This window comes from Dermacentor albipictus, chromosome 5 (assembly GCF_038994185.2).
Source record: "Dermacentor albipictus isolate Rhodes 1998 colony chromosome 5, USDA_Dalb.pri_finalv2, whole genome shotgun sequence".
NCBI classification, from domain to species: domain Eukaryota; kingdom Metazoa; phylum Arthropoda; class Arachnida; order Ixodida; family Ixodidae; genus Dermacentor; species Dermacentor albipictus.
Window position 1 is genome coordinate 73987293 of NC_091825.1, and position 19202 is coordinate 74006494.

Here is a 19202-nt window from a genome sequence, read left to right on the forward strand (position 1 = left end):
CAATTGTTGAGGGCAAAATGGGTGAATCAGAAAATTCTAGCCCATCCTTGAAAATTCGCGATCGATGTTTGTGTTGTTCAATAAGTACTGGATAAAACTTTTTTCCAAGCCCGAAAGAAAGCCCGAAACATATGAGAAAATGTGGCGCGATGCATTAAGGGGAGCGGCACTTGCTCTCAAAGCATTATTTGAGCAGTTGAATAAATATAATAACTAGTTGTGCAATTTGGCAAAATACGTAAGAGAGCCTGACTTGTTTGAAGCAACAGCAAACAGCATTACCTCTGTTGTGTCCAGATACGTGGCGGTCGCATATTTTTGAATGGTAGCACAAGTTACGTTGGACGCCTTGCAACGCACTCTGTGTAATGTGGGCGAGCTAGTGTCATGGAGATGCAGCGTGCACCTAGGTACTTTGCGATACATTAAAAGATGAACAGTTCTTGACGAATATGACCAATGCAACCAGAGTTTGCAACCGGATCTGTTCCATGAGATAGGACACAAGAGACCAAAGGAGCATAACCTGGGAAATCTATGTAGAGCATTTCGATTCCTTTAAATCATATATGGATGAGGTTATATTCTATATAACCAAAGTAGGCTATTTATTTTTTTGCCTATACGCTCTTTGAAGTGTTGCCACTCCAGCATTTTTGCTGCTACTAATAGTACACCTTAAGTATTTCTTGATACACTGAACAGCGCTTCCTCTGTGCTTTCAAGTGCATGATCTAGTTGGTACACTTGATCAACACGAATATGCTAGCAACAAAGAAACTTCATTTATCCTTCGATAGCACCAAGCAGGAATCATGTGAAGAATGTTTTTTTTTTGCATAAGCGCGCCTCTACTGAAGACAGCGTCACAGATGTAGCTTTTTAGATACGGCTGCAGTAAAGGTGTTTCCGTGCTCTCTCAAACATGTATTACCAATGAGAAAGAAGCAAAATAAAAGCCACGGGCATGCTCTAAGACAGGAGGAGTTCGGAGAACCTTGATTGCCAGAAGCGTCACTCTGAGAGACGAGTTCAGTAATTTTGAACCCTACTATGAAGAAAATACGAAAGTCTTGGCATTGTAGGACGTGTCGTGTGGTTTACTATAGAGAATAGTGTTGTATAACGTGTTTGTCGTCCGAAGCGACAGGATGTTGAAAGAATGTGAATGCGTAGCACGAAAGCATGTGGTTTATCTGACGCACCGCTGATTGATGAAATTCTTAAAGAAAGAATTCCGAAAGAAATTGATAGGTGCACATAAGTGCAGTTTATAATGAGGCTGCCTCATGCACCTGCAAAGTAAGATTTTGGAGCAAGCAATTCAACTCGGTGGAGAAAGTATTAGGCTCACGCTGAGCCGGTGATGATGTTAGCAAGACACTCCTAGCGCAATCTCTGTGAAACTGTTGGCTATAATTTTCTAAAACCTACGGAATAAAGCCTCCAGAATACATTAGAAAAGTGGCATCCCTATAGGCTCTGTTTTAGAACTTATACATGAAAAATTGACCGTAGCAAATCTTAATGCAAGTTGGTTTTCGAGGATGTGAATGTCGCTATAGAAGGCACTGTGAGCCCTGCAACAAATCGAAACTTCTCCACGGCTACTCGGTAATTCTTTTTTTTCTTAGTTTGTGGACTGGCGAGCAAGCATGGTTTATGCCAGCGATCTTGAGTTCAAAATCAAGCCAAGGCACTGTAAGCCCAAAGGGGTACCCCCACCGAAAACACTGAAGACAGGAAAGCTTTCTTGGAATTGCATGGCAACTGTCCGCCGAGATACCGAAAGAGTGCTTCTGGAGTTCATATAACAAACGAAATTGAGAGAAGTTACACCAATACGCCTGCATTATTTGAAGAAGCAATCATACAGAAAGGACAAGGCATGCTTACAGCAGCCATGCTCCTGCTTCGCGACAACAGTCGGCATGTATCATTAATCACAGGAAGTCCACCGGGATTGCGGGTTCCAGCAGCTGAACAATCCCTCCGGCAGACAGTCGTGGACTGGCTCTGTCTGATGACATCCTATCTAGAGCTCTAGAGGAATCACTCCGCGAACATTGGTTTCCGAATGACAAAACGTCAAAAAAGTGGCGACGGCCCAGTTTATGGGTTAAGCACAAAAGCCTTTATTTCAAAAAGGTAATATCACTGCAAGAAAAGTAGTTGAATTTCGTGAAGCTCACGCGAGCCTACATTGACAATAAAAATTAATTGAGCCAAATGCATCGTTCTTTCAACGGCGGTAGATAAATTATTCAACACTGATCGCAGATACCTCACCAGCACTTACTTCTAAAGGTTAGGAACTATCATAATCAGTGACAGTGTAACATTTTTCGAATCTATCAGTTATCACATGGGGACAAAAGATATGCGTCTAATACGTAACATTATTTTTGCCTCTAAGCTTTAACTCAATATAGGCGCATGATCGTATTCGGGCTGCATTTTCTTAGGCGAATGGAAAGCGTTTGACAAGGTATGCCACAAGCATTCATTATACACATTTTGTCTACTTACCATTGACTCTTGCCTCCTAAAATGAATTGAGTGCTTTTGAGCAATCGCTTGCTATTTGTTGTTGCTAACTATCGTAACTCCTCTCCGTCATATACACCCACGTGTACTGCAGGGTTGGTAAGGTCTGCAGTAAGGTACTGCAGGGGTCCAGGCTAAGTGCTTTATTATTTCTTATATACATTCACAGCCATCCCTCCGCAGTTTCTCGTAACGTTCCCCTGTTCACTGATTGTGTACCTTTCTGCGAAATAAACACTGCTGACTTGAACTCCCTGCAGACGGATCTTACGTCTATTTCGAACGTGTGAAGTGTGGCTAACAGAAATGAACACTAGTAAATGTAAAGTATTGTGTATTTCTCATACCACTACTTTTCCGCGCACGTGACGCATAAATAACAGTATCTTAGTATGAGTAAACCATCACAAGTACCTTGGTACTCACGTTACGAGTCATTTCACAAGGCCCATTCACACTGAATACATTATTAACAGCTCTAATTGCCCACTTGGTCATTTGCGTCGAAACTTTCATTCTGCTTTATCACGTTTAAAACTGTTGCTTTATAAAACAACAAACTCTAAGCAAGGATATTTGTCGCACCATGCCAAGACAATCTCATTACTTTTCTTGAACGTGTACCAAATTCTCCATTCACTTCATCTTTTCTGATTTAAGGGGGAGACGCTCCTCGAAACATTGTTTATTAGGTGTAGTATATGTTTCAATATTCAGTCAAGTACGGAGTTTTCTGTGCAGACTTTAAATATGTTATTACGTCTTGTGCAGCTGTTATAGTCTTTGAGTTACGTGATGCATAATGGCAAAATATAGTCTTCTTTGTGGGTGCTTTTTATGTATACCAAATTTTCACAAAATGCATCTTGCTGTAGCTTGTTTAGCTCGTTGTAAACCACCAAGTGCCGATATCAAGCTAAACAGCGTGTGCAATTACTGGAACTATGCAAAAAGATTAGACCATTTCAAAACTTTTTTTCTCAATTTCCTGAAATATAACATTGTAACTTCGCAACTAGTGCTGGGAGGAATCGCAATTTTAAGTAGGCTTCAGCGTTGTACATATATTCCAGACTATGTATGCCAAAATTTGTTAGCATATTACAATTATAAATGTCAAAGGTTATTTTCGCGTGACTTTGAAAAAAATAAGTTGGTGTCCTAATTTTTTTTTCATGGTTTCATAATTGTATATACTATTTGAATATATTTCGGTGTTTAGCTGCCTATAAAGACCTAAATAAGCTACAGCACAAAGCTTTTTGCGAAAACCTATTTCACAGTTAAGTGCCCACAAAATCGCTATATTTTGCCATACTGTAGGACATAAGTCAAGAGCTATAGCGACTACACAGAAACTAATGACATATTTTAAATCTGCTAGTAATGTTCTATAAGCAGATGGGTTTTCAAATTTCTAATACAAATATTATAAAATGTTTTTTCGAGGACAGTCTCCCCTTAATAGAACTGCTAGCATAACAGCTACGAAAACAAAGCTCCCTTTCGCATCGTTAGCATCTCGCCGCAAATATAGGATGATGCAGAGCGTATGACGGGAATCGCGTGACGGCTACTATAAGACGAACCGTCTATGAAGACGATAAAGTGAAGACGACGGTGTGACAAGAGTAGGAAAACAAAGATGGAGGGACAACGATGGCATAGCCACGATTGAATACCGACTGCTTAATTACGATCAAACGACGAAAAAGGATTGAGGCCAATGCAGGGACATAGACGGTATGACGACATTGTCATGATGACGACTGTGTGGCGATGCCGACTTGACAAGAGTCAGACGGTGACGTTAAAACAAACAATAGCACAACCGGGGTGACATCACAGCGGTATGACAACGTAAAGGTGGCGAAGTATGCACAATAACGCTACCATGACAACGATGACATGATGATGGTATGTGTAGAATGCGAAGACGACGAGTGTATGATAACGTGACGAAGTCTGTATGACGGTGATGGAGTGACGATGACGATGTGAAGACGATGGCATGATGTGAGTTGGACTATGAACTGGGGTGGCGGAGATGGAAAGCACCGACGGCATCTCGATAGTGGTGTGACCATGAACACATGACGGTTGTACAACGATAAGGGCAAGGCGACTACGGCGCGATGAACGTCGAATGACAAAGGTGGAAGGACGACGATGCAGTGATCACGATGGCATCATGACGGTGGACTCATGTCAAGTGTCCCATGCCATTTGACAACTTGAGTCACTGGGTCGGTGTAGAAGGCATGACGATGGCGGCGTGATGCGATGGAACGACCATGATAAGTTGATGACCACGAGAGGCTACCTTGTACCCAAAGCTGGTAGACAGCTTGAGCCACTGTGCCGGCGTAAGAGGTTAGGTGGATTGATAGCTAGAGCCTCAAAATGCCTGAAATATGCAAAGAATGCTACTCACTTGAATAAATAAATAACCTTATGTTTATATATATATATATATATATATATATATATATATATATATATATATATATATATATATATATATATATATATATATATACATACATGTAAGCAATATCTGTGGAAATAGGTGCCGCGGTATGGGTGACAGTTGCCGAAAGATGGAAGCATGTAGGTTGTGCGTTTTCAAAGCAATTACTTAGCATTCGTCCTCACCAAATTTTCATTCATATTACAATGCACGTATTTACTTGTGCCCGGTCACCTCGGTGACATATTCGTCGCACAGTGTTCATATTTCGTTGAAGTAGGAAGCATATTGTAAGACGCAAAGGGGGAATGTTTATTGTAAGGTTCGTACGAGCGTAACACAAGATACGCACAAAAATAAGCTAAAAATGAGGGCGACACGGGGCCGACTCTCAGCTGATATTGTATTGAAGATTTGGAGATACGTCTAACGCACACGCAGAGACACACACACACACACACACACACACACACACACACACACACACACATATATATATATATATATATATATATATATATATATATATGTGCCAGGTAAAAAAACCGTAACGTGCGCGAGACGCAGACACATCAAAGCAACTGTTATGAAAAGAGGCATAGTCAAGAATGACAAAGTAACACAGTTTCTTGTCAGGAAGAACAATAGACGGTTCGTTGATACACGCCTTGTACTCGACCTTTGCATTTGAAGCCTCAGCGATTTCTCTTGTAAGTTAGCTCGGTTGCTTTAACTTATATTATTTTTATGACACAATAAATAAAAAGTACAAATAAAAATAATAAAGAACGAATGTCATTTATAAGCGCTCGAACCAATTCTCTGTCTCACTCTAATGCGCCTAAGATCCGTCGAATAAAAACGTAGTTTTAACGAAGGGAATTCGTACTGCCTATGAATATAGCCAACTCGATTCGTCTCCGAAATAGAAAAAAAAGGCCCGACCGTTGCCCGCTGACTACATCGCTTTCCGCGTCAGCAGTCCAAACTACCACATCCCCGCCTCGAAAACGTCGTCGAACAATGCTGGTCTTTTTTTACCGCCGCTCGGAGCCAGCACCTGAGCACAAGAAACAGCTCGCTATCGCACGTGTCTAGTGACCTCTCCCTCTGGCTTTCGCACTTGCTTGGCTGCGCTAGCAGCGCCACGCTGTGCGACTACGCGTGGTGGTGCGAAACATTAGTGCATTCCCTTCTTTGCAGCCCGCGGCACAGACACGTGACCTCTGAGATTATCTCGGCACAATCACGTGGGCCACGCGCAAGCCCGCGGGAGTCGGGCCATGCTTCAAAGCTACGCGCCACATTGCGAAAGGTTAGTGCATTCACTTCTTTCTTATTACAGCGCGCCGGGCGGGCGGCAGCAGGTGGGCCTGCCTCCCCGACGCAATCTGGGGGTCATGCCCAGGCCTTGCATTTTCTACTCCGCCTCGCGGTGCGCCGCGGTGGCTGGTAGCTGGATGTGGCCTCCGAGATTGCATTGGCAATGGTGCAGTCTCAGAGGTCGTGAGCTGGCCGAGTCCATAGGGACTGGCGGAGTTCGCTTGCCTCCTCAGTGACACAGCGGAGCGCTTTGTTGCATGCCACGTTCCGGTCGATACGAGCCAAGTTGAATGCGCACGAGAAACGCCGTCTCATTAGAGCCAAAGGCAGCTTTCTAAACTCTGTTGCGTCAGGTGCTAGGTCGCGTGTTGCTCACGCCGAAGGTTTTTTCTTGTTTTATTCAAAATTCATCGCATGCCCTTTAATGTGGTGGTTCCACGGATTAGAAATTTGTGTTATTTCCATGATTACAATTGTACACCCCATTACACATATATTGCAGCAAATGGCAATAATGAATATGCCGAACTAACGGATATAGAAAGATAATTTTTGCTTTCCTTTTAACTTTGTTACAACGAGGTTCGACAGTATATTTTTTGTACATGTATATATATCTATAAAGATACCTTCTGAGATATCGACCCACCCAGCAGCCACAGCAGCTACGTCAATCCTGGGAGTGTAGGCAAAGGAAGGTACTTTAAATGTCAGGGTGATTTTAAGAGAGAGGTGGCTAAGTGATACGGAAAAGATTTCACTATAGCAGCTGGGGCGAGCACACTCGTTCCTGAACTTCTCTCGAAAGTTCAACGCAAAAATTTACAATTTTCTTGTCTCAGCAGTCCCGCAAATGTAGACTTGAGATGAAGTACAGCGTGAATGCGGCAAGGAATCTAGTCACCCTGGTGTAGGCAGGGCCGCTGAGCATACTGAGCTGAGCACTATGAACGTGGTGAGATCTGTCGACTACAACGCCTTGCTACTCGAAACCCTTTCTCGGTTGTCGTGACGTAGCGTCGTCATGTTCGGCCGCAACATACAGCGGTGCTTTTCCGGATGGTATCAATCTCTGGCACGTAAAAATGGACAATCTTATCATCAGTTATTTTATTCCAGGACGGCTAAACCATATCTGATTGCCTCGTAATTCCGCGTGGGACACAAGTCTTATGAAAAGCATCCCTGGTTTTGGTGCCATTGGTTCGGGTCATTGGACAGTCCTGATAAGCGACGCCATTGCCAGTCCTCGCTCAATGAGTGATCAACGCCTTGCTCTGCGATGGCGCTGCTCATGATGTGAAAACAGAGGGCGCCGCATCCGTCAACAGTAGACGGAACAGCGTCCTCAAGTTGCTGCATCTACTAAAGATGGCTATCCGCTAATTATGATATACACCAGAGCAAGAAAACATATTTCTGAGCATTTTCTTAAGTGTGACCTTCCATAAACAGATTAGCTAAATTTCGTAAAGCGTGCCCTTTGTTCCTAATGTTTAATTATTTTACGTGATTGGAAGCTTTTGAGAGAGAGAGAATGAACTTTTGTACTGAGCCCTTAGTCACGGTTGGTGCGCGCTGGCATCAGATGGGGTGTAACCTTCTCCTTAGGTACCATATGCGTCCAGCAATTCCTGGCCTCTAGCCGCCAGCGCTAGCTGGGTCGGTAGGTCGAGGCTGGACAACAAGGTCTCCCATCGCTCGGGGGGTTGGGGGTGGGGAGGGCGGGGGGGTTCTTGAGCTTAGTGCACTCTGCAAGTTTGTGTGCTAGAGTGCCTTTTGACCGTCTGCAAAAAGGGCATGAAATGCCATGCTCTGTTGGGAACATCTTGTGCAAGAGCACGGGATACGCTAGCGACCCCGCTTGCGTGCGTCGCACGATCGTTTGCTGCATTCAGCTGAGTTGCGCATGCGGACGGGGAAGCCTACATCTGCCGCTTCTGTACATTTGCGTGATTTCTTTGTGACTTGTCACGGGGTGCGGTAGCTCTGGCTCGTCCTCGGCCCGGATTGACAGTTCTCGGGCATAGTGGTCGGCGAGTGCGTTGCCTTCAACTTGCGAGTGAGCCGGGACCCACGCGAGCTCAACGGCCTTTCCCGGTGATTTGCATTTGGTGAGGAACGCTAGTGCCGCGGGAGAGATGTTCCCCTTGCGGTAGCTTGCGTAGGCGGTCTGAGAGTCTGTGACCACGGTCCTCACTCCCGGTTGTGTGAGTACGAGGGCCACGGCCACTTCTTCTGCCTCGGCTGTATTCGTCGTCCGTATCGACGCACCTGTGACCAGTTTATCGATGGTGGTGATCACCGCCGTTGCTATGGTTCCGTGCTTGGGAAGCATGGCATCCGCGTAGAGAACCTCGGGGTCCTCTTCCAGCTGTCGAGCCAGTGCCTTGGCCCACGCAGAGCGCCTCTCGTTGTTCCTCCCCGGCGGCATGTTCCGGAGGAGGGGTTTGGTCTTAATATTGTCTCTCCACGTTGTGGGGAGCGCCTCTGTTGTCGGTGGCCGTTCTATTCACCATCTTGCGTATTGCTATCTTGCGTAGGACGGCCCGGCCGTGCTCTGTCCGGCTCAGCCTTACTCTCTGGTGGGATAGGCGTGCTTCCACCAGCTCTTCCACCATGTTGTGGGCACCCATTTCCAGCAGCTTCTGCGTTGACGAGTAGACTGGGATGCCCATGGCGAGTTTGACTGCTTTCCTTATGGTCGTGTTCAGCGTCTCGAGATTCACCTTCGCAAGCTGGAGGTACGGGGCGGAGTACGTTACGCGTGACACAACGAATGCCTGCACCTGGCGCAGTGTGTCTTCTTTGATTCTTCTGTTCCGGTTGGTGACTCTTCGGATCATGCTCAGGACGTGCTCTGATGTGGTCTTGATTTTGTTGACGGCTGCGTGCGCCTTGCCGTCGCTGCGCAACAGCAGGCCCAGTATCCGGATCTGCTGCGTTGGTTTGATCTCTGTGCGGCCGACAGTGATCATTATGTTCAGCGGCGGCTCTTTCTTTGGTCTTCCGGGCTGTACCATGAGCAGCTCCGATTTCTGTGGAGCGCAGCTCAGGCCGCAGGTCGTGGCATACTCGTGGACGGTCGTTGCCGCTCTCTGCAGGGCTGCCTTCGCCCAGGCATCGGACCCCACGCGGTTCGTCCACACTGTTATATCGTCGGCGTAGAACGCGTGTTCCATGCCCTCGATTTGGTTGAGTAGTTCGGGCCGGGGCAGGAGTGCTAGCTTGAAATGCAGAGGCGACAGGACATACCCCTGTGGGGTACCCTTGTCTCCGAGCTCCACAGGTTCTGACCGCTCATTTCCTATCCGGAGAGTTGCTGTTCTGTTGGTTAGGAAATCTTTATTATAGCCGTAGGTCTTGCGGCCACACCCTGTCTTGCGCAGGTTCTCGAGCATGCTGGCGTGGGACACGTTGTCGAAGGCCCCCTTGAGTTCCAAAGCCAGCACGCCCCGGGGTGCGTGCCTCGTTGCTCTTTTAATAACTAGTTCGTGTAATTGGATCAAGACGTCTTGGGTGCTCAGGTGCTGGCGGAATCCATACATGGTCGCCGGCATCTGATTTGTCTCGTCCAGGTGTGCTTGATGTCTTCTGAGAACCATGCGTTCCATGACCTTGCCCACACAGGACGCGAGCGAGATAGGGCGCATGTTCTCGATCGTCAGAGGTTTGCCGGGTTTGGGTATGAACCGTATGTCGGCCTCTTTCCATTTTTCGGGCACCTTCGAGCTTTCCCGGGTTCTGTTGATGTGACCCAGGAACCCGCGTGCTGCCGCATCACTCATGTTATTGAGCAGCTTGTATGCAATGGGGTCCGTTCCGGGTGCGCTCGTCTTATTACTTTCGTCTATTGCTGTTAATAACTTCGTGATGGTGAACGGTTCATCCAATGCCGGACTTTCCGGTCCACAGAGAAGGAGTGCCTCGCGGTTATTTGGGCTACCACAAAATTTAGGCCGTATCTCTACGGGCGGCCATTTAAATTTGTGACCGACCATCATGCTTTGTGCTGGTTGACAAACCGCCGAGACCCTTCTGGACGATTGGCACGTTGGAGTCTTCGACTCCGGGAATTTAACATCACCATCGTATACAAGTCAGGCAGAAAACATGAAGATGCTGATACGCTATCACGAGCACCTGTTAAATCTCAGAATCCTGACGAGGAAGAGGACAGCACCTTTTTGGGAGCCCTCAGCGGGCCGGATCTGTTCGCTAAACAGCGATTGGACGCTGAGTTAAGACCCACCATCGATCACCTAGAAGGCGGCATCGCGTCCATTCCTCGCCCTATTTCGCGACGGTTGTCGTCATTTCGCCTATGAGGGGGCATCTTATGCAAAGGAAACACAGGTGCCAACGACAAACCACATCTTTTAGTAGTACCTCAAGCCCTTCGCGACGACATTCTATTATCCTGCGACGACGAGCCGACATCTGGTCACTTGGGCTACTCAAGGACTCTGCACAGGGTACGGCAACTGTACTACTGGCCTAGACTGACTGCTTGCGTCAAACGCTACGTTAAAGAATGCCGCCAGCACCACACATCACCACCCTACAAGCCTGCATGCCTGCTACAACCCATCGACCCTCGGCGTACGCCGTTTGATCAAGTTGGAATGGACTTTCTTGGACCATTTCCCCTGTCTTCCTCTGGCAATAAGTGGATCATTGTCGCAACTGATTACTTGACGCGTTACGCTGAGACTAAGGCACTACCACTCGGGACAGCACCTGAAGTTGCCCAGTTTTTTGTGCATCACATCGTGTTTTAGCATGGCGCACCATCATTCATTGTCGCCGACCGATGGATGTCATTTACGGCGAAGTTTCCGGACGACATCTTCAAGCTGAGTTACACGAGTCATCGAAAGACCACTGCATACCACCCTCAGACTAACGGCTTGACAGAAAGACTAAACAACACACTGGCAGACATGATTTCTATGTACGTGGATGTGCAGCACGAAACGTGGGACGGAATCCTGCCGTACGTAACGTTTGCGCGCAATACTGCCATGCAGGAAACTACACGATTCACATCATTCCGCCTCGTTTATAGTCGAGATGTCCAAACTATGCTAGACGCCATGATTCCGTATGAAGATACCGACCAGCTAGACCAGTTAGTTCCTGACGTCGAGGAGTAAAAGCAGCGCGCCGAGGAAGCACGTCAACTGGCCCGTGTGCACATAAGACAGTAGCAGTGTGCAGATGCAACAAGGTACAATCTCCACCATCGACAGGTTACCTATGAGCCTGGTGGCAAAGTTTGGGTTTGGAGACCTATTGGATGGCGAAACCTCTGCGAGAAACTCCTGAGCAAGTACTTCGGACCATACACAGTACTAAGGCGTATAGGCGACGTGAACTATGAAGTGATTCCGGACCGAGACCTGCCATCGCCAAAGCACCGTTTACCACGCGCACAGACTGCACATGTTGTCCGCTTCAAGCCGTATTTTACACGGTGATGTGAAGTGCACTGGTTAAAAAAACTTTTTTTTGTGGTCGTCGCGTCGTCCTCAAAGAACTGCAAATCGTTTTTTTTTTCGTATGCATTTCCGTATGTGTGCTAGCGCGTGTTCTCTTTTTTTTTGTCTTACCTAACTTGTGTACTTTCCGTGTACGTTTTGTGTTTGAGCATCGAGTCGATGCTCCATTGGGAGGGGAAATAAGGCCACCTGGTGTTTTGACCCAGCGTTGCGTGCCCAGCAAAACCGCTGAAGAAGACGACGAAGTGAAAGATCACGCACCAGCTGGAGAACCACCCTTTTTGTGTCGGACATTTTCGTGCCTGGCTGCTGATACTGCTGCTTACTCTTGCCTTAGCACGTGACAATATTAACCAGCCTATTTTATGTCCACTGCAGGACTAAGACCTCTCCTGCGATCTTTAATTAACCCTGTCCTACGTCAACCAACTGCAACTACTGCCCGCGAAATTTCTAATTTCATCGCCCCACCTAGTCTTCTACCATCGTCGACGACGCTTCCCTTCTCTTGGCACCCATTCTGTAACCCTAATGGTCCACCGGTTACCTAACTTAGCCTTAGCCTTACATGACCTGCCCAGCTCCATTTTTTTTCTCCTATAGTCAATTAGAATGTCGGCTATACTCGTTTGCTCTCTGATCCAAACCCCTCTCTTTCTCTCTCATAACATTATGCCTAGCATTCTTCGTTCAATCGCTCTTCGCGCGTTCCTTAACTTGTTCTCAAAGTACAGCAATCTTAATCTAATTTTATTATTTCCTACTTTCTCTGCAGGTGCCACATTCGTGTCATTAAGATTCCAATATTGCGCAAGATGTTAATGTATCCTTTTCGTTTTTTTAGTGCCATGTTGTACCTCCATCCACGCAACAAACCTGACCGTTCGTATTAAGAGCAGCATGGCGTTGGTGCTGGTTCTCCAACCCATGTTTAGCGCTGTTTGCTCCCAAAATACGTATGACCTAGTTGCTTTATTGCAGAACAGAAGTGTGATAAAAAAAGGTGTCTGCGACCGAATAGCCGTTCACTTTTATTTGCCGTCTGCTTTCATCGCTTTTTCCCCATCGGGTGGCCCCTTCTAGGGAAATTTATATGCAGCACGCATCTGTGCCCCATAAACTGCGGTCCAGCGTGTTAAGGCTTTTGATGATGGGCACGTGCCCGGAATGTGTCCGTCCTCTTTTAAGATGTTAGCAACAAAGCCTTCTATATGATATCCAAGAAACTAAACTACGCGTTTAGCACAAAACATCTATGGCCGATTCCAGTTGTACTTACGCCTTTTGACATCCAGTTAGACCTGTGTGTCATTTCCTTTTCATACATATCGATATAGCCAAAAGGAGTTACCGTGCAAGCTTTTTTTCCTAAATGGATATCTTCATTGCATTGTTTTGTCTCGAGCTTAATTTGTGGGCACCGTTTAGTATTTTATCATTTGTATGATCCGTTTACCCGATGGGTTGCACGTGTTGAGTTGCCTAATTGCTATCATCAGCGCAGTACCCTCCATGCCTAAAATACTTCCCTTTTTAATATCTTTATTGTTACAAAATGTTTTCTAGATTTCAATCAGCTCATTTGCAGAGTTTGCTCAAAATATCCAGATGGACAACATTTCTCTTTCTTCTGCGTATATTTACTACATAGAACAAGTTTATTTGATTTTGTGAGGGCATTGTCTGGGCACTAGGTAGTTTGCACAGCAAAACTGGTGATCAAAGGGCCAGCAGCCATCATACAGTAAACTTTTTAAAGTACGCTCACTGTTAAGCTGACCGGCTTTACGGAACCCGAACGGAAGACCTTCGTTACAAAGGGGAGTGAGTGCTGAGTGAGTGTGCGTGACAGAATTGAGTAGAACGAGACAACGTGAAAGAACGAGTACCACCTCAAGCACAGTAGCGAAACACACTTTACATTCACTGCGCGAGTGAGCCACACCTTTTTCAGCGAAGATCTGTATGGATATGCATCCGAGCGTCTTTGTCTGCATCGTCAACAAAAACTATCATCATTAGCAATATTTTATCCCCCCTCTAATCAGGCAAAAAATCAGATGGCTCATCCATCTGGCAATGCAGATGCTATATATATATATATATATATATATATATATATATATATATATATATTCGTATTCGTGCACAAAAATTTGGGTAAATAAAGGTGTTTGCGTACCTTTCCTCGCCATGACCACCGATTAAGACAATAAATGTGTTCGCACCTCTGTTCGAAATTCGATGTCGCCTGTGGGCCGTGTACTGAACAGCTTGGCTGGTCATCCACCTTCACAGAGTAGAATGGCTCATGAATTATTTTACACTGGTATTTTATTTCCTCTTCGCGCACCTACATCTAAGTACACGAGAATGTTGGCATTTCGGGTCCATCGGAATGCCCGTTGCAGCGAATTGCTCCCACGACCTCGTGCCTAATGATGCCACGCCGTAGCCACTAAGATGTAGTTCTCTTGGGTATCTTCTAGCTTATACAAAGTGATTACCCTGTCTCCATCTTTTCCTGACTCTCTTCCTCTTTCCTGACCGCCAGTGTAGGGTACAAAACCGGACGCTTGCCTGGTGGAACTCTCTCTTTCTCTCTTTCGTTCCTTATACCACCTTCCCCTAGTGCAGGGTTGCAAACTGGACGTGCGTCTGGTTAACCTCCCGTTCTTTCGTCTCTTCTGCTTCTCTCTTTCGCTCTTTCTACAGCATTCGCTTTTTTGGTTTGTAGAAGTTTGCTTCTTACAAACCGTGTTCGTCAAAGTCAAGCTGCTAAAGATGCATGTTCAATCTTCATGTAGTGTCTGACGACGACAGCAATTGTTCATTATAATAGTAAGCGCTTTCGCGAAATGAGTGAGAACAACAATTTTCTGCTGCTGTTATCATTCAAAGGCTTACGGATTCACAGGTGTCTAACCATTTTTGTACCGGTCTAGTTCAGTGTTTTCTGAAGGGGCGCGAAGATTGCAATGGTATCTGTTTTGTGCTTGCTTTAAGCAGTCGGTTTCACGAGAAGGACACGCAACCGTCCGACTTTGTGTTTAACCGAATTGGTAAAAAGCAGAAACAAGAAAGCATTAATGATCCTCTTGCGGTAAAAACCAATCCGGAGTCCCCCACTAGGGCGTGCCTCATGTAGAAATCGTAATTTTGGTGCGTGAAATTCAAGAATTGATTCAATAAAGTTTACTTCTTTTGTCTTCTCTTTAGTTTTCATACAGCCACACGACACTGAGGAGGCGCAAACATTCCGCGTTCAGAGAAACTACCGGGCTGCGGTTCTTCTTCCAAGTTCATAAACAATGAAAAGCAAAATTGCTTTAGCTACATGCTTCGCCTTAAAGTACGCTCGTATGAACTTCGGCATCACTGATTATTCTAGTAATTACGGAACCTATGAAGCCTGGTAAGGGCAATAATTAGGTCACTACGCTTTCGTTTCATGCTTAGGGCGAATAACTGAAAACTCTTTATAGCACTGTTTGAGCATTGTGTATCACAGTTAGCCGCATAGAATAAGTTTTGAGAAGTAACTTTGGATATCGGTAGATTTTTTCTGCAGATGTGCACTCAAGGTATGGCAGGGCATTAAAATATAATTTTACGTTTTCAAAGCAGCTAAAAACTGATAACGGTCCTAATGCTATGGGAATCTGGAAGAATCCATCTCACGATGACTGCTGGCATTATAACGATTATAAGCAACACGAGGTATCTTCCCCTCTGAAACACTTCGTATATGAGACCTGTACTGCATCTAGGCTGCTCTCTCTCACCCTTCTTTCTAGACACATGGTGCCATCTGGAGGAGCACACGCAAAGCCCCCCATCTTTTCCGTAGCCATCCAGATCGGCCCAGTGGTGCACTGCAGCGCGGAAAAGCCCAGAATAAATCCCTCGCTGCTGGTGGGCTTTCCTGTTGCAGAGGCAAAGTGTTTGGCTATCGTGCTTGAAGAGCCCTCGTGACACAGGTTAGCGTTGGCCGAACCCCTGAGAAATGTTAAAGCATTTTTTGTTTATTGACGAGAAAGCGACGCCGTGAGGGACCGGATGGATAGGCAGACAGACTTACAGACTCAAACGGCTGAAGCAGACTTGAAGCGCTCATCCCATTAAAAAGGTCGTCAGGCTGAAAGATATATACCACAGCCAAGAGGTTTAAAGCATGAGTTGGTCAATGTCACTACATTTAACACAGTGTTTTTTTTTCTTTCAAAATTTTGTTGCTCATTTCTTCCACGATAAATACGCGCATCCTTGTAACCCATGAAAACTGATTCTGAAGATTGAAAATCGGCACAAGGTAAATTCCTATAGCCTTTTTCTTGTTTATGGTTGTGTAGAGGCAATGCGACAACTCCTAAAAAGCGTTTTACTGTGACAAATGACGCAAACGTTCACTTTAATTGTTATCACGGGACGATAAAATGCAGGTCTTCGTTTTTTGCACAGAGAGTGTTTTCAGTGCGTTGGATTTCTTTTCTTCAAGAATCACAATTCTTCTGAGTTTATTCTGTGATTTTTTAGAAAATGTAACAAGACCACAGAAGCACTTTTGACATGTTAAAGTGCCAAACTTGCTATTGTCCGTAAAAATTCGTTATTCATCTCTATTCACAAATATCATAATGGGTGGAAGATTACAGCTGCAGTTTTTTCGGTAACATTTTACATAGACATGCGAATGAGTACAAGTATAAGTACAACGAACAGGCTTAAGGAAAACACACATGACATAGTGGGAACGAAGCGCATTCTTAAGCGTCCAACCATCGCGCCGAACATTATGACGTAAGCTGTGAACTAAACACCAATTACACTTCTCTCAGTACATTTATCAGCGTAACCTGAAGTGGGTTCCTGTTCGCTGTCACTGTCAGTTGTCCTCGTAGGCCTTGTAGGTAGTTCTCCAGTCTATACCCACCTCTTTGACAGCTCTCGGTGTGTAAGAAAAATAGGTCTCAAAGCCATGGTCTATCCAACTACATGCGGCGGAGGCAATTTCAGGTGCCAGCAAACCCCTCATGGACGCCAGGTTTTAGACATCGCCCATTGTCGGCTGCTTGAAGGAGAGACTCACCGGCTCCTTTCATCGCCTTCTCCTTCATTCCAGTGTTCTAGCTTTTCGTTCTTTCTTTCTGCAGGGCCTACGTCTGAAGAATTAACACAAAAGGCGGCCGTACTACTTACAACGCAGCAGCCTCATTTGGCAAAAATGTGACAGCGCCCTCGAGTATCACCAAAATGCCCTTTCGGACATTACACGGCAGTACAGTGGCTCAACGCCGTCAAATCCTACGGCAGCGATGGTGCTACGTAGTCACCATTATCGTCCTCTGTGGAAGTAAACGCGCAAAGCGTAGTAATTGCAATGAGATCCACCACTTCGGAGTCATTTGGTTCAGTCTCATCACATTACACGAACCTAACTGGCCACTTAAGGATGCCATTTACGGGCCAAGTTACGGCTAACACGGCAAAAGGTGACATCGGGAAGATATCGTTTTTCGTTATCTTTTATTTCATACTTCTGTAGCCATGTCATCCTGCAGATTTTTCGGGCTGTGGGGTTGGAGCGTAGATGATGCGAGCCTTACGACAATTCCTGGGGCATAGGGTGACTTGGGGATTGTTTTGCAGTCATCGCGAGTTCATAAGCCAGATTGGATGCCATGAAGTTCTCATTTAGACAGTTTGTTGAGTTCTTCATTTGGACATATTGATGTAAGCAAGCTAAAGTAATTGCCAAAGTAGAATAGAATAGCACGGCCGTGTATTTGTAGCGACGCGTTTTTCAATGATATTCCTTTACGCGCTATTCGCTCTTCGTCAGCGGCCAGACCGGCTCTCCACACCCCTTAAGATATGATCAGGCGGACGTGAATGGTGGCTTATAAGAGTGGTATATAGTCAGGTCATAATCAGGCAACCAGTTAATAAGCATCGATACAAGTTGGTGCTACAGAATATTTTTTTCTCGTAGTGGACACTAACAAAAGAGTACATTGCGCTATCTGTCATTTCTTTCTTAGCGTCAGTAAAGGGCAGTATATGTAGCTTAAGATAGAGGCACATTTAAAGTCTTATACACAAACAGAGTTTTAAAAACCAGATTGGGGACACCTATCATTACCCAGATTCGAAGAAGCTGCTCACATAACTACGAATGTCACTCTGACGAACAGCTATGTTGAGTCTCCAATAACGTTCGAAGTGCGCGTAAGTTTAGGTGAAGATGGAAGTTGAAGGTAATCCAGTAAGCGCCGCTGTTGATGGCCATGCAAAGTGCACACCTTAATTTAACTTCGCCCTCACCAGAGAAAGAGACTGTATATCATGTAACAGTACATAATCTTCCTATAACATAGCATGGCGTCTTTCGATAGGAACGCTCTGCTCTCGACTAGAAATTTCCTGAAAAAATATTTCCGCAAGCGGCAGCTGGATCCCTCAGCAGTCACTCGCATTTCGCAACAAACTTTAGTTTCGTATTCTCATGCGCGAGCACTGGAAGTATATGAGAAATCATTTGCTGCTTTCGGGAAAAGATCATACAGTGAACAAATTTTGCAAATGTGACGCTGAACCGTAAATATAGCGTTAACAGACGCGTCAACAGCGGTAGATGAGAAAGTGTTAAACCTAAAACCTGAGAGTGGGGTAAACAGGGTAGTAGATAAGGGCGATGCGAAGGAATCTGGATATGAATCTAAAATGAACACGAAAGGATGAAATTGAAGTGAGAGGATTATGATATTCGACAGCGCTAAGCGCTACTGTTTGCGCACATATATAAATGGGAATATAATTCTTTGCTCGCGGTAGTATAGGAGAAAACTTTTCAATAAAATTTCCAAAATTTTCAATTATGACTATTCACCTGTAAAGCATATGGAACTAACCCAGGATACTCTGAGCGCGTTCGGTGGTAACGTTAGAATATGCATATATTAACATCTAGGTACTATTTAATTCACTGACCGTTAATGATCGTAGGAGAAAGGTCAATGAAGCTGCTGTTAAAATTAATTCAAGACGACTGTTGTCAAACAACTAGAACATGCTGCAATGAAATGCTCTGCATTCACTTGTTCACCTTCTCACGCTGTACTTTAGTTGTGAAAACAACCATACTACTCTAACTCTTGTTGTCAATGTAGCTTCCTAATGGTTAACAGTTCAACAAATTTTGTGCAGCAGCCCCGGAATAATATAGCGTATGATATCCTTTAGGTTAATTATACCTTCAAACAGCATGTGCGTAGGAATAGATATAGGAACCATGGCCAGCCCAACTTAATTATTCTCTCCTAAGGTCGAGTAGAATCTCGCTTCCCCCGGGTGCTCTCTAA

The 19202-nt window shown here is 45.3% G+C and overlaps 1 protein-coding gene across 3 annotated transcripts in view; it reads left to right on the plus strand.

The window, feature by feature from the left end:
- LOC135899766 (uncharacterized) overlaps nt 1–19202 on the plus strand; it is a 77525-nt gene that overhangs the window by 19852 nt on the left and 38471 nt on the right. For 2 of the 3 annotated variants that reach the window (XM_070539646.1, XM_065429093.1), the window contains exon 3: nt 6221–6332. In XM_070539646.1, the coding sequence (XP_070395747.1) occupies nt 6221–6332 (112 nt within the window). Of the gene's footprint in view, nt 1–6220; nt 6333–16994; nt 17119–19202 lie in introns of those variants that run through there. The other variant, XM_070539647.1, reaches the window with a different exon arrangement.